The sequence below is a fragment of the Perca flavescens genome, chromosome 16, assembly GCF_004354835.1.
Source record: "Perca flavescens isolate YP-PL-M2 chromosome 16, PFLA_1.0, whole genome shotgun sequence".
Classification (NCBI taxonomy): domain Eukaryota; kingdom Metazoa; phylum Chordata; class Actinopteri; order Perciformes; family Percidae; genus Perca; species Perca flavescens.
In genome coordinates, this window is record NC_041346.1 from 15,603,680 (window position 1) to 15,631,657 (window position 27,978).

At 40.1% G+C, this 27,978-nt stretch overlaps 1 protein-coding gene and 1 pseudogene across 1 annotated transcript; one reads left to right on the forward strand and one right to left on the reverse strand.

Moving 5' to 3' along the window:
* Nucleotides 1-325: 325 nt before the first annotated feature.
* On the reverse strand, nucleotides 326-22,926 carry fam163b (family with sequence similarity 163 member B). Its single transcript, XM_028602228.1, has 3 exons — nucleotides 22,856-22,926; nucleotides 3,261-3,376; nucleotides 326-766 (listed from the first exon to the last, which is right to left on the reverse strand). The coding sequence occupies exons 2-3, from the start codon at nucleotides 3,351-3,353 to the stop codon at nucleotides 326-328; spliced, it is 534 nt and encodes a 177-aa protein (XP_028458029.1). The 5' UTR covers nucleotides 3,354-3,376; nucleotides 22,856-22,926.
* Nucleotides 4,956-27,978, forward strand: part of LOC114571329 (dopamine beta-hydroxylase-like) — a 36,573-nt pseudogene continuing 13,550 nt past the window's right edge.

Below are 27,978 nucleotides of genomic sequence, written 5' to 3' on the forward strand. Positions count from 1 at the left end.
AGCTATTCAAAACGAAAAGAAGTTCATGTCATTGATAATTTAACTTTTTTTTTTTTTTTTTTAAATACTTTAAACTCTAAATTGGCCCAAGTGTAAAGTCCTGGATCTGAGCATAGTACCTTTAAAAATCCTGTCCTGAGAGCCATCTGAGTCCTCCATTCTGCAAGAGGTGATTAGTAGAACAAGACTAGACTAGATCATACCATACTAGACTTGACTAAACTGGTCAAGATGACAAAAACACAGTCTGACTCAAGCCCAGTCCGGCCTAGGCCATCCCAATTCATTTAACCACAAACTTACACAGAGTTCCAACCGCGCCCAGCTAAACATCAGTGCTGATGCTACAGCTGCGTGTGAACATGTCCCTCATGGTGACTGATCGGGCAAGGTTTGGTTTACGGTAGTTTGTAATGTTAACAGGCACTGGCAGGTCCAGATCCTGCTGTTGGACGCTTCGGTAGATGATCCGGTCACCTCCGTTCCTCAACCCATCTGGTTGATGATGGATTTGCGGCTGAGGGGGGGGCTGGAGATAGAAAGGCAGCTCATAGTGTGTACAGGATGGACAGAAGGTCTGTGAGCGCGTTAGTTTCCTGGCCAGTGGAGGGGTGGGGAAAAGGGCGGGGCCATTTGGGATGGAGGAGGCGGCAGCTGTCGCCGCCACTATGTTGTGATTGGAGTGGACAGGTGGAAGGCGGGACGTAACCGCAAAATCTGGCTCCTCCTCCTCCGACTCGGACTCTTCCTTCTTGCAGCAATAATACTGGTGGTGAGAGAGGAAGGAGGATGGATAGGAAGACAAATTATGATGGGGAGAAGAGATGAAAGAAGAAAAAGGGAGGGAGTGGCAGGGATAATATTAGGGCAAAAAGGTACCAAATGGTGTAAAATGAAAGAGGGATGAGGGAAAGAAGATTGGAGTTAAAAAGAGGCATAACAGAATAGTGGATTAACAATGAAGAGAAAGCGATAACAGATTTATTATGCTGAAATGTTTACATGGCCATATGGAGGAAATATGTATTCATAATTCAAATTGAAAGTCCAGAAAGAAAACGAAGCGAGATCAAATTTAAATTATTTTTTTATTTTTTTATTTTCCATTTGGCTTTTCCATTTGGATTTAATATTTGGCTTTTGAATTTCAATTTAACATTGGCTTTTTCATTTGGATTTAATATTTGGCTTTTAAATTTCAATTTAACATTGGATTTAATGTTTGGCTTTTGAATTTCCATTTAACATTGGCTTTTCATTTGGACTTGACACATGTCAATGTAAATGAGGATGCGTGGCCCAAAAGCTGGTGGGAGGGTCTGAAACAAAAGGGGTGCAGAGGCACCTTATGAAGAGCAGGGGAGCTGACTGCTGAGGAGCAGAGCTTTTGAATCCCTATATGTTATACATTTTTGCCAAAGCCAGATTATTATCCATTGTATACATATAAGTGTATACATATTATCATCCCAATCTTGACTGTCATAACATATGTTTTCATTTGTTCTGTTCCTTTTAAACTCCATTAAGTAATATTTTGACTCCATGCAATGTGAAAAGATGTCTAGTACTGCTTACCCAATTGTGCAGCATTCAGCTAATGTCAACCCATTGTTTTGGTTTCCAAGCTCCCCTGCTCCTTTTCCCAAACTGTGGGCAGGCTGTTTGATTGACCTCTGAATCCCAAAGAATTAAGTGCAGATACACCATATCCACATGCAAAGCATTTAATGTTATTCACAATACCTTTACGTTTTTGATATAATAGCAGTAACAACATTATGTCCAATCAATTAGGATGGGCTGAATAAACTTGGAAACTGCTCTTGTAATGTATTTTTTTAAATAAATTTGGGTTTTAGAGCAAAGCTTATAAAAAATATTTTAAGGACCTTTGGAAATTTGGATTCTTTGGTGAAAATACTTTTTATGCTCTCTAAGGGAAAATAATATATTTTTCATGTTCCTAGACTAAACAGTTGAGACCCAAATGTTGTGTATATTAAAGCTAAATAAATGACTTCATGGTTCACAGATGTTCAAATGAGGAGCTACATGATAACAAGATTATCTTTTTGTCAATTCAAACCACTTTGGTGGGAGTGTGTATAATGCATTGCAATTTAGGGTTCACTTTCAGGGCATTTAGACTGTTGAAGTTGCAGTTTGTTCAGCTGCACAACAGGAAGCAGATATGGGGTTGTTAATAAAGTTGATAAATTAAGGCAGAAGTTTGTTTCAAATGCACAGGGGATCAGTTCAGTGTAACAAAAAGTGTACAGTATAATGTAAAACAGAAACAAACCCACATGCTTTAAAAGCAATCCACAAACTGCACTAAGGCTTCCAGGTGGTGTTTCAACCTAATTGGAGTTTGTCAAGCATGAAAACACAAAGCATTTCTTATCACCTATTTCCATTTTCATTTTATTCTTACAGAATACAAAGAACCTGGCCAAGACCAGCGATCTGAACATCAGAGCACAACCCCATAGAAAGATTGACAGCATGATGACTTTTAAAAATAAAACAAAAATGAAACTTAAGTCTGTAATGCAACTAATGTTCAATGATCAAAGGAGCATTGGCTCTAATTTGCTCTTGTTTATTGTCATTTCTTTAAACCAATCACAATTGTCTCGGGCGGTGCTAAGCGCCTAGCGGAGCCACGGTGCCACTGCAAAATAGCCTCAGAAAGGAACTTGTTTTGGTGATACATGTACGTTTAAAGTTTTAGTTGTGCAAAAGAAAACGCTGCAGAGATCTGAGGAGCAGTTAACCATCGTCCTCATAAATTATCATCACCCTCAGCTGTACTTTGTGTTTAGTGCTATTGAGCAAATGTTAGCATGCTAATACACTAAACTAAGATGGTGAACATTGTAAAGACTAAGCCTGCTAAGCATCAGCATGTTAGAAATGTACTGTAAATTACCATTACTCAGTGGTAACTAAGGGGACTTTCTTTCCTTACAAAGACCTACTATTCTCAGATAGGCTTAACAGGTCCTCCTAAAATCATGGCCACCATTTGTCTATTAGCATAAATAGATTATTACTGTATTTTTTGCAATTCATTATACAGCTGCAGAGACATTTTCTATTCCGATAACACAGATGATTGTGCAGTCTTAGCACACACTGTGATTATCCTGTGACTTACAAAATGCTATACAAGGACATTCCTTACTTGCAGCTCTGCAGAATTTCAGAGGAAATAAAGTGAATGCAACAGTGTCTTAAAGCAGCTGTGGCCTCACCTGCAGCCTACAGTAGCACAGTACTGCGATGATAAGGAGTAATATAACTGTAGCTAGAATTCCACCAGTGATGACCACTGTCCCGGCTGTCATTCGAATGGCTCTCCATCAACACCCTGCAGAGAGCAAGAGGAGGGAAGGATGGAATGAGAGGAGCAGAGAGAGAGAAAGAGTAGAAAAGAGTAAAGGAGGGTAGGGATTGATTGAGAGGAGAAAGCACACAATTCATCAGCACATTGGCTTCATTAAGTAGATTATAACTGTGTCATCTCAGTGGTGCTTATTGAATTATCCAGCAGTTAGGAGACATGTAATAGAATCATCCTACAAATGCTGCTCATAATATAGACTGGATCTCAGGCTGGAACACATAGAAATAAGAAGTGTGAGACAATGAAGGAAATCAGCATTCAACAGCAGAGCAGCAATAGAAATGAGAAGGAATGGCAGGGGAGAGATAAACTGATGGTAAGAGAGTTAAAGTGACTGAGCAGAGCAGGCGAAACAAAGACAGAGACAGAGTGAATGGCAAATTGACATGGAGCGAGAGGGAGAAAGAGGTCAAGATGAGTGGAGTAATAAGGATAGAAAGGGATTTGACGAATGGATATGAAACAGAGAAACAAAATGATGAAGGGGATGAAGAAGGTGCTGAGAGAGAGTTAGATGGGGAGAGGTGAAACATAAACAGAGGGCAGATGGAAATAAAGAGGAGTGGATAGGAGAAAGAGAAGATAAAGAGGTTATGACAAAGAAAAAACGGGCTGCGTTCGAAATTGCATAGTAACATACTATTCCTGATATAAGCAGTAACATATTTAAGTGTGAACAGTCTGCTGGTAAATTGTTAATTTAGTAGGCAGTATGCAGTACATACAGATTGATGTAGTATGCAGTATGTTAGTATGTGAATTTGAACACAGACAGGGTTGTTAGGTGGCTAAAAAGATTGAAAAAGTTTAAGAGAAAAAGCAATATGAAAAGAAAAGGGATTTTGCTGAGATTTTGTTTCGTGAAATTTTCAAGCTGGGCACATGGTTGAATGAATATTTATATATTGTGCACCTAGGACTCACAAATGCCTAATGCCAGAGACTTTTGTTCATGCCCACTGCTTATGCAACATGCAACAGTAGTGGTAATAACAGTGTAAAACATCTTAATGTGGTCTTAGTATTAGTACCAGATATATATACATAGATAGCTCAGTGGGTAACACCATTAACTTTCATGCAAGAGACCGGGATTCAAATCCCGGTCCGGGGCGTGGTTACGGCGTCTTCGGCAAGACTCTTCCGAGAATAAAACCACAATTAGGAGAGTCATATCGGCTCGAAAGTGAGTCAACAAGGTCCGCGTCAGGTATCAGAGAACCAGGGCAACTTGAGGAGAAATGGGCTACTGGAACAAGAACATGACATTCTTGGAATTGGGCGGAGAAACCCAACATCAAAGCTCAGTGTTTCAATATCCACAGCCACAGACTGATATTACAACTAGAGATTGACGAGGTACAACAAAGACGGCAACAGGTGCCAGGACGCAAGAACAGCTTAGGTAAAGACAAGGGCAGCTGACCTGAGAGCGATGATCACAAGTGACTCACTGATCCACATCACAAGGCTCTACAGCAATGACATTGGAATGTAATTTGTATCAGATAAATGTGGTCGGAAGGTACCAAAGAGAGGTAAGATGGTCACAACTGTTTGGGTGGAACTACCAGGCAACATAGCTGTTCAGGACAGCTACAAATACCTTGGAATACCGCAGGCAAACGGAAACCATGAGTCGGCCACAGCCAAGTACCTAGTAAGGCAGCTCCTGAAGAGCCAGCTGAATGATAAGAACAAGGTCAGAGCCAGCACTGCCTTGTGTGTTGATGGCATAATAACACAGCTGGCATAATAACCTGGACAAAGGAAGAGATAGAAGCCACTGATATCAAGACAAGAAAGCTCCTCACAATGCTAGTTAGCATCAGAGCCATGACCTGCTAAGTAAATATCTAAGGCAGCAGAAACCCAGTGATGAGGAGGCAGGGGGAGAGGAGGAAACATCACGGAAGGAAAAGCCCTTGCATGGCATGTACCAGCGACAGATAGAAGAAGTGGCTGATATTGAGAAAACATACCAATGGCTGGAAAAGGCTGGTCTGAAAGAGGCACTAATCATGGCAGCACAAGAACACGCTGTGAGCACAAGATCAATAGAGGCCGGGGTCTACCATACCAGACCCCAGGTGCAGGCTGTGTAAAGATGTCCCTGAGACAGTCCAGTACGTAACAGCGGGGTGTAAAATGCAGGCAGGTACGGCATACTTGAAACGCCATAATCAAGTGGTTGGCATAGTGTACAGGAACATTTGTGCCTAGTATGGGCTGGAAGTCCCAAGGTCAAAGTGGGAGGCACCTCCAAAGGTGGCAGAGAATGACGGAGCTAAGATCCTGTGGGACTTTCAGATCCGAAGTGATAAAATGGTGACGGCTAACCAACCGGACATCGTGGTGGTCGACAAACAGCTGAAGAAGGTAGTTGTGATAGATGTAGCAATCCCAAGCGACAGCAACATCAAGAAGAAGGAACATGAGAAGCTTGAAAAATACCAAGGGCTTAGAGAGGAGCTAGAGGAGATGTGGAAATTGAAGGTAACTTCCAAGGAACAACATCTGCGATCTCTGTCCAGAAGAGCACAGTCGTAAGAACAGCTAAGATACTGCGCAGAACCCTCAGGCTCCCAGACCTCAGGAAGAGGACATGAGCTTGAAGGAAGAGGACATCCCAGGATGGGCTGAGTGGGGAATTATATATATACAGATAAACAAAATGTCTGTGTTTAAATGGAGGCTATAAGGTCAGAATCTGAAAGGGTTGTCAACAAATTGAAAGAGGAAATCAAACATAAATCACAAAAACCCAGCTCAGAATTAATGTAATTTATGGTTCCCTATATGCCTCTCTTTTAAACATATAAGCACAAAAGTATAAGAACAATGTCTACGAAGACATTGACTGGAGATCTTATTGACAGATGTATTACAGGTACTGGAGAGAAATGAAATTCAAATAAGCTTTAATGGCATGACAGACCAATATATTGCCAAAACAGTACAGAAAATTATTAATCAAATCAGTCTCCTGAGAGGGCTTTCAAAGTCACAATGAAACAGCATTCTAAGAGCAGTGCTTACTTAATTAGATACATCTCTTGATGACACAGGGAACTTTTAACAGTCTAGACTAAAGGAATATCAGATGAAGGAGAGAAAAAACAATCTTAGAAATAGATATTTTTCATTTTGTTCCGATTCATTAATGCGCAGATCAAAAAGAAACAGAATAATGTAAGTGGACAGAGATAAAGATCATGACCTTTATTGAAACATCCACACAGACAGCTGTGGGTGAGCTGTGAACTCTGACCTGAAGTAAGAGGTAACAACAAAGACAAATGGAGATGTTGACCCATGAGCTTTGAGTTCATGTTCACTAAGCTCTGCTTAGAATCGCAGCTCAAATCTACATTTACTGTAACTATCTAATCTATCTTGTTTTTATGTGATTGCAGTGTTTCTTTTTGTTACTTGCTTTTGTGCAAAAATTGCATGTTTGATTTGTATTTATATTTTTTCAACATTTATTTATCCTTGAAAGATCATTGAGGGGCGGCCCTTATTTGCAATGTCATCGAGTCAAATTACAAAGACAACAACAAAACAAACAACAGAAAAGAATACACTGACTGAGCAGACAGGATCGACGGTAAATGTATGCCTGCGATGTACAGTGAATACATTTTCATCAGTTAGAAGGTGATCCAATCCCCCATGCTCAAAAAGGTGACCGGCAGCTACAAAATGTTTATTGAAGGCTAAACTAATCTCTTTATGGTCAGACAATAGACAGTCATTGACCTTGATCTGGGTAGTTATTTTTATTAGAATTTACAGCCTTCCAAAAATGTAATTGACTGCAGTGTAGCTATCCTGTTGTGTGATTCACAAAACCCAAACCATGATCTTTATGTTATCTAGACTAAATTATTGATTGATGGTTGATTCAGGTAGTCGATGTTAGTTTGGTTCACACGCAGATAGAAATGAATGCTACAGAACGTAATAAGAACATTTGCAGCAGTATGATTGACTTGAGACTGAACTGACCTCATTCTCAGCTTATTAGATCAATGCTTTCCCTTTAATTACCTCTTTTCAGTCTCTACAGCAGCTGGATTACAGGAAGAAGTCCCGAGCCTAGAGGCTTTAAATATTCATTTTACTCTAGAAAGTAACATACTTTAATCACAAACATTGTGATGTCATTTAAATGAAAAAATGTAATTCCCTTTTTCTGCTTTCCCTTAGCTGTACAGTCTTTGAGGCTGTCACATATCTGAGGAGTTTGATCCCTGCAACAGCCAGTGTGTGACCATCAACAGTACGTTGAACCCTTACCTGCTCACTCATACGACAGTATATTGTGCTACATAACAACAGCAGTTAAGAGGAACTTTGGCTAAATCTCATATGGAGGACATGCATCGCTGCACTGACCTCAGTGGGACATCACAGTTGAGTATGGTCACGTCACGTGTGGTCTGTTACAGTTATAGTTATAGTGCAGGGTTTCAGTATGGTTACTGTTAGCATTACTGCATAAATTGCACTTGCAAGACATTTGCTCATTATAAATGTAATTTCTTTAGGTAACTAAGAGTATTTCTTGAAAAGTCTTGTAAATCCACAATGTCACCCAACATGTTACAGTCACAGCAACAACCGCAGGAAACAGTATCTCCAATGCTGTAATTGCATTTCGTTCATCTTATCTGACCATCCTTTCAAGTATGTATTTATATAACATATAGGAGTGGGGAAAAACATCAATACAGCATAGAATTGCAATATCTTCCGTGGTAATACTGTATCGATACACAGACGCCAAGTATCAATGTATTATTATATATGTGTTGGTCAGTTTGTATGGTTGACAATCCCATTTTGCTGCAATAAATTGAAGTGAGATGAACATACCGTACATAGAAATGTATCTTTTTAGATAAAACAGATGTTGACAAAGTTTCCTTTTGGGGACATAGTTTGAAATTGATACAAATTTGAAGTTGAAAAAAAGTTAATAAATTGCAAAATATCGCAGAATACTGCAATATGTTTAAAATCGCAATAATAGCGTATTGTGACATAAGTATCGTGATGATTTCTTATCATGAGGCCTCTGGTGATTCCCAGCCCTAATAAAATAATGCACATTCTAAGTAATCAATTATATTTTAAACAGTATAATAGTGATATATAAGTAGGAAAAAATGAGAGTTGAGATGGATTTGTAAATCATGTTTCTTGTTTAAATCAGGCAGAAATTAAATAAATCAGCAATTTAAAAAAGAAAACACTACAAAAGCTTGAGCTACAGGAATGAAACAAATATTTGAGGTAAAAACAGTAAATTATGCATTCAGTTTTTTTTTTCCTCCTTTCCCATAACTTAACATTGTCTTGCAGTGCCCTTTTGCCCTCTTGCTTTGCAAGTATACTTCACTGCACCACACAATTATAATTTTTTTCAAATAGATAAAAAAAAGGTATTACTCAATTCCAAATTTAGTAACATTCTTGTATATTTGGGGAAAAACCTGCAGACACTTGACAGATGTGGGTACAGACCTTCTTTCTTTTATTACATCCACAATCGGGAAATGTCATAGGACTATTCTCTCACACTGCATTGTGGATAATTGCCTGAAACCAAAAATAGCACAGCAGGCTTGTTGCTAAGCTATGACTCAATGGTGCAAGCCATAATCAGCAGCAAGCACCCAGCAGCATAGGCTGCTGTTGTCAACATGTAACTCAACAGGGACTTAGACACACCCTAAAGTAAAAATAGTGAAAAAATAAGCAAGACTGCCAAAGTCATATGGAGCATTGTGAGGTATATGTAAATGAACAATCATATTTCCTGCTTACCCAGTTCGCAATTTACATCGACTTTATTCAAGTTTCCATTTCCACATTCTGGAGTAGACAGTGCTCTCCATCAGCATCCCTTAGCTTGCTCACATACACTTTACTATAGTGTGGACTATTAACCAAGTGACTGACAGCTCTGATTTTCTCACCCTGAAACACCTCTAAACCACGTTGAATTCCTCTGTGGCTAACTTGTCTAAACCATATTAGCTTTCATTGTGAGATGTCTCTCCAGAGATGCTCTATAACGTTAGAATGGATCAGACTGTCTCTACAGTAGCTATCTGACCTGTCTACAAACACAACACGGCTACTCTCCCCACAGGCTGGAATACAGCTGGACTCTAATCCAATCTGCGGGCCACACAGTCCACCAACCAAATCAATATGAAGGAATAACAAGAACAGAACGTTGTAAGCTTTGAGTTAAAATCAAGAGGGAAATGTGGTGATTTTGGGACATTTTTGGTGTCACGAAAATAGAACAGGGAATGGAGGTGTATTGAATGTTTATTTGAAATTTAGGTGACGCTGAGAGTTATTGATGTAATTTAGCCTACTGCAGGCCTCTAATCAAGTCTTCACATATTGCTTGAATCAGAGCTTTGTTAAAGGGGAACCTAAATGAAGAATTCCAATATGCTATTTCCATGGCCTAGGAAAACATTGTTGTGAACATGAACTACTCTCCTAAACCAGAAGAGAAAAGTAAGTCTCAAATGTGTGATGTCATCAAGTATAAAGTCTGGAGCTACTGCATAAACAATGAATGGGATACTGATTTTGTGAACCCACAGAATGTTTTTTTGATACCCAAATGAGCTTTATTATATTGTACTGTTGTATGTGCCCATATACTAAGAATATTCCACTGTGTGATTTCAGTGTGATCTATAACATGTTTTCCAATTTATTATCAATGGAGATGTTTACACTATACTTTATGACATCATAAATTTTGGATTTTGGAGAGAGTTGTTCATAATTACTTATATTTTTGGACTGTCTTAGAACATTGATATAACATGTATGAATTATGGATGTAGTTCCCCTTTAAATATCAATAACCTGTCTACTCATATTGATGAGCTTCAAATGCCACCAATCAATATTTTGATATTATTGTATCAATAACAATGGGTTAAAACCCCTCAGCAGCTCTGCAGTTCGCCTCATCTTTATGGAGTGTTTATGCATCTTTCGGCTCATTGTTTCTATTTTACAACTTTACTGTTTTAGTTCACTTTTACTGCTCTTATCAGTGTTGTTTCCAACCTCTGTCCTGCATCACCCTGTCAGGGTTCTAATTCGCAATAATGACAGGCTGGCTCTACATTATCCCTTATATAATATGTTAATGTTTTGTATACTCATAGTGCTGAGATTGCTATACTGCTGCCATGGTCACATTGTATGTATAGTATGCTGGCATTTTCAGTTTTACTTCACATAATAAATATAGCCAATGAGACAATTTTCCATGTATTGTTTTTTTTAGTAAAATATACAAATTTGGATGTGGTGTCACGTATTTGTTGCATTTCAGTTAAAGCTAAGACGAAACATATTATGTTATAGTAAAATACATTATCTATAAACCTGTAAACCTATCCATGCGGTGGTATGGAAAAATGGTCTTACTCCAACCTTCTCCAATAAGTGCACACACACAGTAATAGCATGCACAAAACACACACACACACACACACACACACACACACACACACACACACACACACACACACACACGTACATGCAGGATCACTTATGTGAAGGGAAGGCAGGCAGTGTGTATCTCCTGGGGCTCCCTTAATCAGAACAGTGTATGAGGGATGTGTTACTGAAGCGGTGAACAGTGTTAATTATTTAACCACATACACGCAAACACGCAACTCAGACTTCATTGTGAAATAGTACAGGAGAAAGACATACTTGTCTGCTCAGCTCCTTTGGCTGGTATTCGTCCACAGAAATGACAAGAGGTTTGGTTAGGCACAAAAAAGAATAGCAGTGTGCACACGCACACACAAACACAGACACTCACATGCAATCATTTTAGTACTAGCTAACATGCTCAGACAATGGGCTTCGGAATAAATTGCCACGCTTTGATGAAACATGGCAGGGATCACAACAGAGGTCTTGCTAGGAGTAATGGCTGTTGACAGGCTTTCAGTTGAATGGGGAAGAAGTACACAGTAGGTGGTGGATTCCAGTCATACACATGAGACAATAGCATGCCTCGAGAACAATGGGATGAGCCCTATTACAGCTGTAGCTGTCAAAGAGGGATTTCACACACATATATGCAGTCAAAGACACAGCGCATACACACATGCATGGTTCTCTAAGGAAATTACACAAGTTCTAAAAAATGTATTCATGTTTAAAAGTTTGGTGAATGATGTCCTTCAGAGTGCTCAAGTTTTTATGCCAGGTGTTGGTTTTAAACCTCACTAACTTTGATAACAGAGCTCCAATCTGATAATATAAAGAAAGACACAATGAACCCTTCTTTGTGACGTAATCTGATTACAGCTCTTTGTCCTCGATTAGTCTTTGTCTATCATCTAATTGGATGTATAATCAGTGAGTATTCAACTAGTATTTGCCAAATTTAAATTTAACTTACATAACTTTCATCTACAGTGTGTATCATGTTATCAGAGAAAATTACACATTCATCACATCTACCATCACTTACATATCAATGTGATGCGCCATCATGAAGATAATAATCTGCCACTGTGATCCACCTTGAACACTTCATTACTGTTCCTTTCGAGCACAACCTGTTCTGCTGTGATATGCTGATGATACAGCTGTATGGCTTTAAAGGAATACTTCAACATTTTGGGCTTTTTCGACTTGTTTTGCTGTGAGTTAGATGAGATTATCAATACCACCCTAGTGTTTGTGAGTTACGTGTGGAACTACAGCCAATGGGCGGTTAGTTTAGCTTAGCATAAAGGCTGGAAGCAACGCCTGCATCACTGTTCTCACGCTCCATTTTACCCTCACTTGTGAACAATGCTCATAGATACTTGAACTCCTTTGCTTGGGCCTGTAATTTACTCCCAACCTGGAGGCAGCAATCCACCGTTTTTTGGCAGAAAATCATGGCCTCAGACTTGGAGGTACCGACTCTATCATCTGTATAAAGCAGAGACGCAATTCTGAGGTTCCCAAACTGAACAATCTCCTTTCTCGGGCTGGGCTTTGATATCCTGTCTTTAAAAATCACAAACCGAATCAGTGACAAGGGACAACCCTGTGGAGGCCAACACCCACTAAAATGCGGTTGACCTTGTACTGAGTATACGGACACAGCTCTCACTTTGGTTATACAAGGACTGCATGGCTCGTAGCAACGACCTCGGTACCCCATATTCCGGCAGTACCTCTCATTGGATTCTACAGGGGAAAATACTGCCTCCTCCAATGAGCTTTGTGATGCGATACAGTCAAATCAATGTTGCACTATGTCTATTTATATATTTTTGATCTCCATTGCGCTTTAATGCAAGCATTAATATAAACCCAAAAAGCCTACAAATTCCTCCTCAAGCCTCGTCACAATATTATCCTGTCTGGCTGCACTGACCCTGATTGCTGCATCACTTGATTCTCCCTCTCAGGCTCCTGCTCACCCTGTTCCAGCATAAAATTTCACCAGGTGTACAAAAATGTCTTTTGCTATCGTTTTTTTTTGTGTCTCTTCACTCAACTCCGACCTCATCCTTCTACTGAAAGGCACTGGCACACTTAGCTTACTGTTAAAGCTACATTGTGTAAGAATTTCTCCCATTGAGTGGTGAAATTGTATATGACAACCAACTGAATATTACTTTCTAGCCCTTCCTCCTACGGTGGCCGAACCCGAAATTAGCTTTCTCCATCGTTTACACGCAGCTGTTCTAGCCACTCCAATATTAACTTTGGTCTTGTTGCTTTGCCTGTCGTGCTGTCATTTTAATTCTCTTTTTCGCTTCCCTGGCGAGTAATCTCCCCCTTACATTCGTCACGGTGCCAATAGGTGTAAGAGGGCAAAATGCGGAGGTATGTCCCTCTTTGGCTAATGTATTTTAAAGATGGAGGCGCTACATGGCTGCCGTCATTCGAGCGAGTCGCTCGTATGTATTCTGAATGATTCTGAATGTCAGATTCTACGCTTACGAGAATACTTTGATTAGTTGGTGGAAGTAATTACACATGAAAGAGTACATATTTGTGAAAGAACAAAGGGGTTTTTGCTAAGAATCAACTCAAAAAATTACACAATGGAGCTTTAACTCAGACCTTGAATCAGGTACCTGGGAAATCCCAAGGGCTGTTGGAGATAGAGGGAGAGTTTGGGGTTGTTGGGTATGAAGAAAATAGAGGTCGTACTGTAGTTTTCTATTTTGGCAATGATTGGAAACCAGGAATAGTTTTATGCCTCTCATGCATCCTTGTATTGCCTGGGAAACAATTCTGTAATTAGTGCCCCTCAATGGATGATATATCATAAAAATGGCTCTTGGCTAGAATATAGCACCTTGAGGATGTTTGGAAAAAAACTTAATGGTGCCTGGGGGTCTTTTCATTTAATTACACAGCTCGCTAAATGTCTCTCATCCATCTGAATGACCTTGCTTAGTTGCTCTTCCAGTTCAAATATCATGCTGATGTAATGTAACTTAAAACGCGTTGTGCATGCACTGGAAGCAGTGGACCATGCCCTTCCTTGTCCACATGCTGTCTTTTTAGACAGTGCTTTCTTTAGGTTTTCCTCTGGAGTCCCAATCCATTTTTAAGAATATGTTGTCAAATTGTAGAAAATGAAAATGAAGCTGTTTCAAAGGAATATCGTGGTTCTCAAAAAATTCTCTTTGGGCCTTGTCACAGTTTTTTGATATAAAACACAACAGGTAACAAGAAATAATCATGTAAGCAAAACAAATGGTGTTCCCACTACAATATTCCAGTGAAGAAAAACTTTAACGAGTTAGGTTAAATTCACAGCCTCCTTTAATCTGCTCTCTTCTCCCTCTTAGCTATAAATCTCTTTTGACTAATGTACTTTAATGTGCATAATCGAGATCTACTATAACAATCACCTGTATTTACCTGAGTCATGGCGGAAGCGGTCAGCTCTAGTATTTTGTACAGAAATGTAAAAGAACACGGATTGTTTTCCAGTACAGTGCTGTAATCTGCTCATGGAGAAAATCACGTTATGAGGATGCTTTCTTGAGTAGCATCAGTGCTCAAATAAAGGCTCTCATGTCAGTCTAAAAGAAGCAAAATGTTCAAACATATGTACGCCCTATGTTTGGTGTGTGTGTGTTTGCAACGTAGCAGCAGACAAACATCTCATGTCACTTCACTTTTAAGAATATGTCCTTGTATTGTAATGTGCAAACAATGCCTCTTTCACTTTGAACTGTCTAATCTTACACTGCAGATACAGATCTAACAAAGAAATCTTTTAAAATGATGTCATCTATATATTTGTCAGTACATTATTTTCCCAAAATTGTCCTTTCCCTTGAATGGTTAAAGAAAATGAGCTTTCACTTTCAAATCATCTCAAAATAATTGCATATAATCACAATCTGTCATTCTGTCTCTGCACTTCCTGCTCCTCCCCTCTGCCATGCCATGCTCTACCCTCTGCTGTGCAAATAATACCACTAGCCTGTGACAGGCTATAATCTTGGCACCAGCAGGTGCTAAAGTTGGCTCAGAGATACTACAATTCTTTGAACTTTTCAGTTGATGGATTGAAGAGCAGGTCTTAGCCCTGAAACTGTGTGATGCAAGCAGTAAAAAGCGTCCTCAGCGCACTTCAGCTATTGTCATGTTAGGTGGACTTAAGGGCCAAGTTTAGGTTTTTGAATAGTTTAGGCAGATAGACCTTAATCTTCACTTTTGGCCCAACATAATAAGATAATTCCCCCACTTAAAACAATAATCCTATTTTACAGAGCACACAGATTGGTTTCGGAAAAGGAGCCAAATAAGTTAATGAGCATCTGGATACATTAACTCCAGCATTAATGAAGAGAACAAGTAACCCTAAAAAAAAAAGAGGCTGCAACAGGTGTTGGTATCAGTATTTTACCCCATTTAGGTCTGTCTAATGTATACAGTATTGCACTGACTGCCTCTGCTGCCGATTAAACAAACTCAATCGGCCACTGGTGACTAGTGCCAGTAGTGTTGGACACACAGCAAACACTACAGCCAGTGGTCAGCTACAGAGGCTCAGTGATGGCCCAGAGCCACCGGATGGATGAATGTCAGCTTGGTGCATCAGGGCCATTAGATACACAAGGTAATCAAGCAACAATTGCAACCAAGGCATTGATTAAAAACTGCCGTAAAGATAGAATGTGTGTAGACCTCTGTTTAATATACATAGTTGAGGCAAGTGCACATATTTGACTGTCTGTGTCTATGTGTGAGTACATTATTGTCATTTTTAGGCGAGCAGAGAAGGCAATATTTAATGCTGTAGAGCAAACAATTTTTTCTAACATCTCCTCACACTCACTCACGCACGCACGCACACACTCATGGCAACTTCACTCTAATAGCATGAATAGCAGTTACTGTTTCTGCTTAGCACTGCATAAATATAATAGACAAGAGCAAAGCATTACAGCATCTCCAGTCTCAGGGCTCCACAAAAATAAACTGCTGTTTACGACAGAATATCAGTCTGTTGAGAGAGATATTTATGCAAACTCTCTGCACTGCTTGTTCTTTCATATTAATAAATAACAATAACAATAATGAAAACAAATTCTCAGCACGTTCCGCTCACCCTTGGCAATGCATAATCTCTGCATGTTTGTTTGTGTGTATAGTGTGCACATAGGTGAGTCTGTTATTTTCTATTCTATTTTATTGTAACTCTAAACAGGATAATACCAGTAGCTGCTGTCTGGCCTGCTGCTGGTTCACTCCTGGTTTATAAGTTCAGTGTCGGTCAAGTCTGCTCCTAAAAATCACAGTGACAGAGAGGAGACAGTCTGTCGAGACACTCAGAGCTCCGTTAGGACGTCCTGGTGTGAAAAACATTACCCATGCAACACTAAGCAGATTATAGTGTGCTCTGCCACTATGACAGGTTAATACGTTATTGTAAAACACTCAAATATAATCATATGTAGGCAAAACACACACACACACACACACACACACACACAGACAGCCTTCCCTCTGGCTACATGGTCTGCTTAGGGTAATACAATACCCTCAAATAAATCTAATTCCTTCTCCTCTTCCTAAATTAGATAAGACACCTTTAAATTATATTTGCATCCTGACACTTGACAATGATATACTGTTTCCTCAATTTGCTTTATTTTTCCAAGCAACAGCATAGTACATGTAACTTTGGCCATTGTTTGGGGGCCTGGTTAGCTTAGTTAGTTTAATTTGACTGGTGAAAATGTGTCTTTAAACATATCCATGCTTAAGCTGCCAAATTTACATATATATGTATATATATATATACCGTATACTGTACCGTACTGTAACAAAATGTGCGAGGCGTAAGGCCATGTACACGTTTGGAGACGTATCGTCCTTACTGTATTACTGTAATCTGTACACACAGCAAAGTAGGCTATGAAAAGTATAAAGTAGCTCTGATGGGTGTGATGATATCTGGATATGTTTAGCTTCACAGCAAAGTGGATCAAGTTGAGATTAAATGCTGTATTTTAAATTGCATAATGAATTGCACTAAATGTCATTGGTTGCATGATTTTGTACCTTTTCATATTTCAGAGGAAACATTTTGTCTCACTATATGAATGTGACAGGGCTGTTGCACAAAGAGCACATCTCTGTTTTCCTTCTTTTAACCAGTAGCTCACATTCAACACTGGAGTTTGTTTTTTCCAATTTTGGAGCCTGCCAACTCAGAAAAAAATTAGAAGGGCACACAGAGAGTGCAGCAGTCCGCAAAGGCCATGCCCTATCTTGCAATATTACCGAAAGAGTAAACATAATTAGTGTATCTGCCCTGTAATTCAGATTTGCTCCAAAATGTAATGGGTTCTTATTTGGTCCATGCTACACCCAGTTTTTCTGCATAATACTGATGACAAGTAAACAAACAAACAAACCAAAAACATAACCGCCTTGGCAGAGGTATAACATTCTTGGCACCCTGCCAGTCATGTTATTCACTTTTTGTTATCTTTCCCTTGCTTTTGCTTTCCGCTGCCTTTCGTTCTGTCTCCATTCTTGTTGTCTTTTTCCCTGTGCCCTTTCTCTGTCTGTTTATCCTCTCCCCCCATTTGCTTGGCTGTCTTTGTCCTCTGTTCTCCACCACTCTTACTGTCTGTCTGTCCAGCTGATGTAAACTGCCTTAGGGAGCATCGGCAGGCCTCTGTTTTAAACATCACTTTGAATGGCAGTGCCAGTCACAAGCCAAGACAGCGCCTCTGACTCAGAGATTAATAGATCCTGCTGTGCGTCACTTTACATATTCAAAGCGGAGTGTGTCAAGCAAACATGGTATTTACAAGAAGTCACAAGAGTCTCAGGGGAGTCAGATGTTACTATGTATCTGATGCACTGATGAAATCATCACACAGCTGTGGCATACGGCAAAATGCACTGTAGGAAATTATATCCAGCTTCACACAGAAACGTGCACAGACACACACAAAATAAATAAACGTTATGTTCCTCTCTCCCTGCAGCAACTGGTTAGTGCAGTGTGAAAATCAGTTTACAGAAAATTACTTCAGATGTGAATTCCTGCACAGTGAACATTGTGTCTTCTTTTATTTTTGTCTTGATGTTTTTATCTGCTTGCGTTTAGGTAGGAAAACCTGTGCAATATTAAAGGTGCCCTGCCATAAAAAAACGTTTTTACTTGCATTTTTTGAAATATGTTAGGTCCATATGTGCTTGTGTTATATTGTGAATGTGTAAATGAACTGCTACCTCCTCTGTCAGCTCTAACCACTGAAAAGAAATAAGCAGAGAAATCAGGCCAATTACAAAAGCTGGTCAGTCTGACATCATATTGCCTGAGCTCATTACTATTCATTAGCTCGCCCAGTTGGGCTGGGTAAAGGATTCTGGCAGCCAGGCTCTCATTGGCTAAATGTTAGCCAATCAGATTCAAACAGCTTAGCTTGTTGAATATTAATGAGAACTGGCAGAAATCGAGCTGAGTCTTCCTGTAGGCTTTCTATACCACGCTAAAATGGCTTGAAACAAGGTAACCAAGGCATTTTTTCCACAACAAATGTTACAGAGTCCATGGTAGAACTTCAGACATTATCACAAAGTAATGAAATACGTGCACCTTTAATAAAAGTCTACACCATGCCAAAAAAAAGATGTTTTTAGGAAAACAAGGGGTATAGTACAGCCTGTACAGCATTAATCTTAATTTCCCTTGGTCTTCTTATCTAACACGCACATGGTCCATGCAATAGCAACAGTGGACATGCATGTAAACATGAAGGAGGTGGGGAAGATGGTAGAGATGGAAAAAGACAGCATGAGGGAGTGATTAGTGGGAGTAAACAGGAAAAAAGAGTAGATGCAGAAAGAAAGGAGAGGAAAATGTAAGTGGAGAACAAATGAAGAACAAAAGGCATCCTTTGTGAGGATAGGTGTTCTTGATGAACTGTATAGATGGTTGAAGGAAATATTTTAAAGTTCAAAGCTGATGATTGCTTGGGTGTTAGTGCTAATGGTCATTACTCAATAGGCAGTGTGTGTAAAAGTACGGGTCTTCAGTTACTATGGCGACAGGGCTATTACAGACTGACATTTCACAGTACCATCACCTTTTCTGTTTTTTGAGTGGGTGGTTTAAAAGTTCTAACCGTTGCTTGAACAAACTTTTCCCTGCTCGCTCACTGTATGCTAATCTCTAAGCTTAGTGCAGTCAGGCAGAATTGCAGAGATGCATAATAAGATACAACACATCGGAAAGTGAGGAATTCATGAATGAGAATCTCTCCTCTCAAGTGCATTTCTGTTGTGATCAACTCTTAGTCACGACCTTGCTGAGTTTGCTTGTTCATAATTTTTTTTTTCTCCATTTCATCACTTTCCAAAAGGACCATGTCAACGTTTGCAGCTTTTTAGTCTCGAATTTAAAATTATACAGCTAAACTTGGCTGTTTCCATAAGGAGCGTGTAGGCTTTGGACCATAACGTTTGTAATGAGAAGGCCCCTCGGCTTCTTTGAAATGTACTGCATATTGTAGGTTATACTTACAGACAAAATGCAAATTGTAAGTTTAGTCTGAGCAGCGTGCCGTCTGCCTTTATATTTAGTGTGAAATATATGCAGCGTGTTGCAGCCATGTACACAGACAGGCCAATTGTGCAAGGTTTAAAGCAAAATTCGCAACATTTTTGTAGCTTTAGCCATCATTCCTACCAGTTTTATTTTCTGAGATCTGGGAACACAGCAACAGCTGGATAAGGAAATCCCCATAAAATATGTGCATGAAAATCCAAAAGATGCACATGATAATGAAGCTGCTATGAATGAGGTACAAGGGAAGGACAAACAGCTTTTCTTCTGCTGCTGCCTCACCCTCTTCCTGTTCTTTTTCCCCGCCTCCCTCACCTCCCTTCTACTCCTTAGAGCTTTAGTTTTTTTTTTACAATCACTCACTGGGATGAGGACAGCTGACCAGCGGCTTGTGTATGTGCATGCTCGTGCCTAGAGTGTGTGCGCTGGTGATGTTGGTGTCTGTGTGGGAACTCATCTGTGTGTGAGTGTGATGTGTGAGCATGTCACGGTGTAGCTGCTAGGGAGGAGAGCAGAGTGTGGTGCCGAGGGGGAGGGAAGGAGACACGGGTGGAGGAAGGGAGGAATGGGTGGTGACTGTTTAACATGATCATTGAGCAGCCATATTCCCTTCCCCCAGTCTCAATCCATCCACTCCACTTCTCCCCTCTCCTCTTTATCTGGACCACAGTGGATCTATCATGACTCCCCCTCCCAGTTGTGCATTCTAAAGGTAATTAAGCTGATATGTGAGTACACTTTAAACGCCCAGAAAAAAAGATGTGGCTATGCTGCCTCTGTAATTGCATTCACTCTTAGGTGGTTCTGCCAGTGTTTAAACCTACCCTCTTCCTCCCCCCTCTCTCTTTATTTCATATAGGTTCTCTCTACACCTTTCTTCATCTTTTCTCATTACTCATCTGTCTTTGAAATGTGCTTGTTTCCATCCTACTTCTGCTTGTCCTTCAACTCTCTCTCTCTCTCTCTCTCTCTCTCTCTCTCTCTCTCTCTCTCCTCCTCCTCGTTGTCTCCCTCCTGCTGTAATGACTGAAGCGCTTGTAGAGCACCAGCAGCAAGCAAGCAGACAAGAAACACACAGTCACTCATAATCATGCTCCATGGGGGACTTGAGTATGTGTGTGTGTCTGTGTGTCTGTGTGTCTGTGTGTGTATGTGTGTGTGTTTGTGTGTGTCTGTCTGCGCGTGCAGGAGTATGACTGATCTCCCATGAGGGACAAGGTTGTTCCAAGGGTCACCGATGAGGTCGCCATGGGAACACAAGCCCTGCCTTGTCTTTCATTGTTGTAGGCCATCTAAAAGCATAGTATGTGTTTGTGTGTGAATATGTTTTTAGAGTCCACAACATGAATTTAATCCCAGTTGGCTTTCCCAATACTACGTTTAAGTCATTCTGTTTTAAGCTACATGATATGATATGGAATGTTTAAAACCAGTCAACGTGATGCTAAAACAAAGGCAGCATGGGCATGCCTTCGAAAAATAACAGCACTGACATCATAACATAATTCAATGTAGCTCAGTGAACAGCCACACAGCAGAGGACTTCCAGGTATCTATCTGAGTAACTGTGGAACCTTCAGCCCTCTTTGCCCCTGAGAAATTAAAGGAAAAACCTGCCTAAAGCATCTTAGAAGGGTGTTGGAGCACCACAAGCCTCCAGAGCCTCTCTGTAACTGTACTGGAGGGATGAACACCATTCTGCCAAAAGATATTTCCTCATTTGGTGTTTTGCTGATGGTGGTGGAAAGTATTGCGTAATGGTGACTGTGAAAGCCATTGCATATGGTTTCCAAGATTTACATAAGTTCAGTGACCCTCCGTACCCCATATGGAAGCATCTGCATTGTTTTGCTGCATTTGCTCATTTATTCAGGTTTCTTCTTCAATTTGTCACACATCTGTATGTAATGACAGTGATTTGTTGATCTGGTAAGATTTGATTTCAAATGTTTCAGTGAATGAGGAAGATGTGAAGCATTTAGGGAGATAAGATAAACAGACACAAGAAACAACATGTGAGAATCAATATCTCCAAATCACATCTGCTGAAACAAAAGCACAGTAGAGCCTGAACTGGGGTTGAACTCTGGACTGAAACAGCACAATGGAGTTTTGATACTCTAAAATGTATAGATGCTGTATTACATTGTGATGATATTTTCAAAGAAGGTATTTTCCAATCTGGGCAGTATGAAATAGTGTGTTTAGTAAAAGACATCTCAGCAAATTTCCCCCAAGACTTTTAAGATCCATCCTTTTACTATAACACCAAAAACCTCCGCTACTGAGGAGGATGGTTTATGTCATGACTATTCCCAATCAGACTTAAGACACATGAACTTCAGAGGTCAGGCGTTAACATCCCTTGGGTTGTGCAACTTGTTTTTTTTTTGGCCCAATTTCCTGCTCCCCGTGTTCCATCCCTGTGCTGTTTTTAGAGACAGCAAATATTAAATTCTATCAGATCTAAATACTGTAGAAGCTGAAATGTCATCTTCCCAACCACACTTGTGTGTTTACATTTTAGCTGGTTAGTCATTACTTAATCTACCACAGTCTTTCCAAAACACCCAGTATGTGGTGGGTTACATCCTGTGTGTTCTCTTGACTGAATGTTCTTTTAGTCACTTTAACCGCATTCAGTAGAATGTTTTTGTGTTACGCGGCCTTAATGCTGCTTGAGATGCATTTCCACCCTGCCTAAAAATATCTGGAGTGAACAGTTTGGATGTGACCATGGCTAACAGTTGGTGACAGTAGCTGTAGCTCACAAGCCATGCTGTTCTGTCAGCATGTGGCAAACTTGGCCAGCCAGCAAGCCTGTCATACAAAGCACTGAACCTCTCTCTCGCCTTTACCCTCTCTTTCTCATCTATCTCTCTGTTTGTATATCTATATCTGTTATATATCCACTACTCTATAATGATTTAACTTCAGCTTCTAGAAACATACTCATGTGTAGGTTACATTGTACTTGGATCAATGGACTATAATGAATAATAAATGTTCTGGGTGAAATAATAACAAAAGCCTCACATCCTGCTGTAAAACAAGTGTGGTGCTGTCCATGGTGCTGAAACAAGAAACTCATGTAGCACTTTGTTTCTCAGCCCAAGCATCTATCCATCCCTCTATCCATCCCTCTATCTATCTATCTATCTATCTATCTTCAAACAAGCAGAAAAGCCAACTTCTCAATTGCCTGCATGACTCAAGCAGATGTATCCGTAAAACCAATGTAAAAAACCAACATAAGCATGAGTGAAATAGAGCAGAAGAGAAAACCTTGTTTCTTACAGTAAAGTGAATACTCTTACCTTCAGAGATAAGAGAAATTCTCAGGGTCACATCTAAGGTAGTGGTGGCTCCTTGGAGCTCAGGTATCGAACTCTGCTGGTTGTAGTTTGTGTCGACCTCAGTAACTGAATAATGAGACCAATAGCAAAAAAGAAAAAAAGCGCCCAATGTCCGCTAAGTAATCAGCAAAACAGTGAAGTGCCAGCTATCGAAGTAGAGATGGAGCTCGACTTGAGTCCAAATAAACCCCGCTGGGCCTGATCCTCTTTAGTTGTTAATTTAAAAAAAAGACAAAATAGCATATGCGTCCTTTGCAAAATATTCTTCTATTCTTTGCTGACTACTTTTACAGACACATTCTTGTCATTAGCATGAAAAAACATTTTCTGTCCAATTCCAGACTTGCAGAAAGACACCTGAAAATACTCCAAAAACGAAAAAAAGCTCCAATAATAATAATAATAATAATAATAATAATATCTCTGGAAAGATGTGTCAGCCACACACTCAAACCCAGTTCCATCCACCGCTTGTCTGGAGTTGTTTGAACAGTAGAGACTGCTTTACCAATGCTGCCCGCAAAATAACACACTCCTACGCAAATATCATCATCAGCCTCAGATGCATGTGTGTTGGAGGAGGAGACGGGATAATGGAAAATCTCGACATCTCCATTTCAACAATCAGTTTCCCACCGTCCGAGGAGGTCGAGGTCAGATATTGTTGTGGTGCTGCTCCGGGTTCCGCGGCCAATCGACGCTTTTTTTCCCCTCTCCCCCTTCCCTTTCTATCCTCTCTATCAATTAATATATCTCTTCTCTTCCTACAGTGGGTTTCTCTCTCGGCGCCCCATGTTTGACGAAAAGCAAGCCGGTCAGTCGCTCTTTGGCTACAAAGTGTTTGCCGCTGGCTGGTTTCAGGGAATATAGGCTACAGCTTGATGCACGGTGACTGCTGGATTTCCGTAGGTTATATTTGCTAAATCCTGCAGAGCGACGTCCGGGGCTGCGCGGAGACGAGTCAAATGCGCTTTGAATTCAGAGGTGGCTCGTGCCTGCAGACCCAGTGAGTGAATGCAGCCCGGAGTCTGCAGCCTGAGAGATGGCGCTTTAGTCACAGGCTTAGATTGGCTGTGGGTGCTGTAGAGAGAGAGGAGACAAGTATGTGTGCGCGCGTGTGTGTGTGTGTGTGTGGGGGGGGAATTGCTGGATTAACTTCATTTTGACTTCCAAGAAGAAGTCAGGGAGCTGTGTGCGTTTGGTAGGACTTAAATGCATGCAAAGGTGCTGGATTTTTGGATGGAAGTAGCTGGACATTTTCATTACACCGAAAACTAATTTCTTAAGAGCTCTAAGCCATATAGTCTTACACAAACACATTTACACTGCATGTACAATGACTTTTGTCAAAAAAAGGTCACCATGACAAGTCTGGAGAAATAACAGAAAAAATTGCAAAAGGGATGACGTTGCGTGTCCTCAGATAAACTCTGCAAACCAGCAACCACACCAGGCCTACAGCCTAAATCTGAGAGATCACTATGTTCTAACAGTACACTGGAAACCAGAGGCTGGTGCAGCATTTAGAGAGGATTCATTAAGCTTCCCACTTACATTTGCAGCAGTTCATCACGCAAGCTATATGCATATGTGACAGCCAACTCTATGAAGATAATTAAAATATTACACCTGTCCTCTGTCCAAGGTTCAGCCAAGGTGGAAAAACAAACTGTCCTTCTGTTGGGAACAAAACATTCATTAAATCCATTAGGACGACGGACACAACTGTCCCTGGAAGGATCATTTCTCTCTCTCTTTTGTACTTTCACTCTGTCTCTGTTTCAGGACATATAAGGAATCCATTCATGGCTGTAAGTGTGTTTCCTCTTAACTCCCTTTCCTGTGATCCATGTACCTTTCTTTGTGCCATAGTATTTTTCTCTTATCAACCTCTAAACATTACCTTTTTCTCCACTTTTTTCTTTCTCCGTCCCTCTCTCATTTCTCCTCTCTAACTATTCACTCATCATCTCTTTTAATGACCCAATCCACCCCGACAACCCCTCACCTCTCCCATTCAGATCAGGTGAGGGGCAGTTTGAGGCAACATTAAGAGTAGCAGTGTGAGTTTTTATTGCATTCATTATTCAAACTCACAGAAGTGGAGATTAGTGCACTTTGAGTGTGTGGTGTTGAAATATTTATATTAGGAGAGAATGAGATGGTTGGATTTGTCATGTTGAGGTGAATTCTCCTTTTATCCATTCCTCTCTCCCGCTCTCTGTCTCTCTCTCTCTCTCTCTCTTTCTCACTCACTCTCTCTCTCTCAGTGGCGGTTCTAGGGGGGCAGGGGGGGTCAGTACCCCCATAATATATTATGCTTCGACCCCCCTATGGCCCCCCTAACTGTGGCAAATATTTTCATACATGTTTAACCCAAAGAGGGGATATTATTATTTATGTTCAGTGATAAGTACAATGTGTTATGATGTGTAGCGGGAGAGTGAGGACCCAAATGCAGAGAGAGGCAGGCAGGCAGGAGATGGTGGAACTCAGAGATTTAATACAACAAAAAATGGCAGTACAAGGAATGGAACACTCACAAAATAACAAACCGACAGACAAAACATAGGCAGGAGCAAACGGGCACATGCAGGAACAAACACAGGGAGGAAACACAAGGGCATGGTCACAAAACGATCTGACACAAGACAAAGGGAACACAGAGGCTAAATACATGAGGTGATGGGTAAATCAGAAACAGGTGAGACAACAGGTGAAGCACATCAGGGCGGGGCAGGACAATCACAAAGGAGGGAAAACACAGGGAAGTAGAACTAGACATGACACAACAGAAAATAGACTATCAAAAATAAAACAGGAAACGGGAACGACTAACAGAAGACATGAAATCTATGAAAGTAAATATGGTGCAAAACGTGAGAGCTTGTAGAATACAATGTGAGAACTTGCAGAACAAAAAATTTAAACTTGTATGTTAAAATTTGCACTTGTAAAATTAAAATTTGCACTTGTAAAACTAAAATTTGCACTTGTAAAAAATATTCACACATGTGATCTGAATTTGAAGTCACAAAAAGAAAAAAAACACGAGAACTTGTAAAAGAAATCTGAACTTGTAAATTGAAATTTGCACTTGTAGAAAAAATATTCAGAAATGTGTAGATTGACAGGGACAACTCTGTCCGGCTTATTTAGCTATGTAGCATAGAAGCTTGGTGGAATAGCAAGCTAGCGTTAGCTAACTAACCAACCAGCCTGCTTCTAAATAAATACCTTTTAATTAACACTTTTAGTGTAAACAAAAGCATCAACCACTGCAATTGATCACAATCTTTTTGTCAAAGCTGGTTTACCAAACAGGCAAAGCAGGCCCCAGACACCTAGGGGCTGTGATGTCCCAGGTTAACTATACATCAATGTCAATTGGTTTTTGTAGTTTGCAAAGTGTGTCTATGCAACTTGAAAAATAAGTAATAACAATTGATAGGTTAATATTTTCAGTTTGAGACTATCAGAAATTTGTGGAGTCAACTCTCTCCTAATGAAAGTTTTTTTTTTGTGTGGAGTTGCATTATATTGACTCCTGCATAAATAAAAAGGGACAATATACAGTATTTAGCAAACCATATAATACATTCTATAAGTCCTAATAGTCTCTAAAATTACCATTGAGCTAAATCAACAAATTTGATCTCTAATGCAGTTTTTGTAAAAGATGAACATGTTGCAGGGCTATTAGATAGTATTACTTTATATTATACATGTAATCTAATGCAACCAGACTTTAAAATGCAATGCAAACCATGCATAACAGAATACAGTACCACTCGCCACAAAACATAAACTATGTTCATAAACTATGGATTAGATTACTAATTATTTATTTTCTGTGTGTCCATGCATGAACTTCTCCAAAATTGAAAGCGAAGCCTGATGGGATAGTTTAGGGGGAAATATTGGGATTGTTCTAGGCAGGATAATGTCAGATAGACCCCCAGGCTTTTTGCATAAAAACACACACACGCATGCATGCACGCATGCACAGACACACACACACACACACACACACACACACACACACACACACACACACACACACACACACACACACACACGATTACACAAAGGGACCATCATTCTCTCCCTAAATCTGTTTATCCTTACCCATCCCCCATTCTATCCTCTTCTTTCGCTGTCATTTCCTCCAGATCACAGCCGACTTTATGGCATTTATGTTTGCTGAGACATCAGTAGCAGCGGCAAAAGGATAAGTTTCATGTAAGAGAAATGAGAGGCAGGAAGAGAGTGAGAGAGGGTGATCAGCAGTAATAGAGAGCAGTGAGACAGAGGGGAGACAGACTAAGAGGTAGATGGTGTAAAAGATGAAAAGAATTAAAAAGAGACATAGAGAAAGATAAATATTAAAAAATATTGAGCCTCACATAAGGGGCAGAGACACACGTGTGCCTGAGGGACTATGGGTCTTTATTACATTAACCAACACAATACCAGTCTGTGCCTTTCTGTTCTGCTCTCTCCATTTTCTGCTCGGATCCAAACCTTTTCCTTTCAAGAAAAATGTATTTATTTGACGTCATGTACAAAATTAAATCCAACACACATTAACCCTACAGCACATTTGATGATGAGCTTTCTATGAAATTCACAGGAACATGAGATGTATTGAATCCTCCTTACATGACATGAATAGAGATGTGACAAACTAATATACGAATGAGGTTGCATCTCCTGTATTCTGTCTATCTATCCATCTATCCCATATTATCACTACCCATATTACTTTGAGAGTAATAACACCAGGCTGAAAAGCAGTGTTCCACTGCCCTGTCTGGCTGAAAGCCTGTGTCACTTGGATGTGGTTGGGTGTGGTGGTCAAACGTGTGCTTTATTGCCCCTGTAACCACACCCAACAGTGATGTCACAGGGTTTTTGGAATACACCTGTACATCTCTGCAACAAGATGAGAAGTTGAACCACTGGAGGTCAGCAAAAACTACATTTTCAGAAGTGTAAAGTTACCTTTTAAAGTGTAGTTAAACATCAAAAATGTGTCATGTCTTGTTTTCATTCCAACTGATACTGAACTGACATTTTGACAT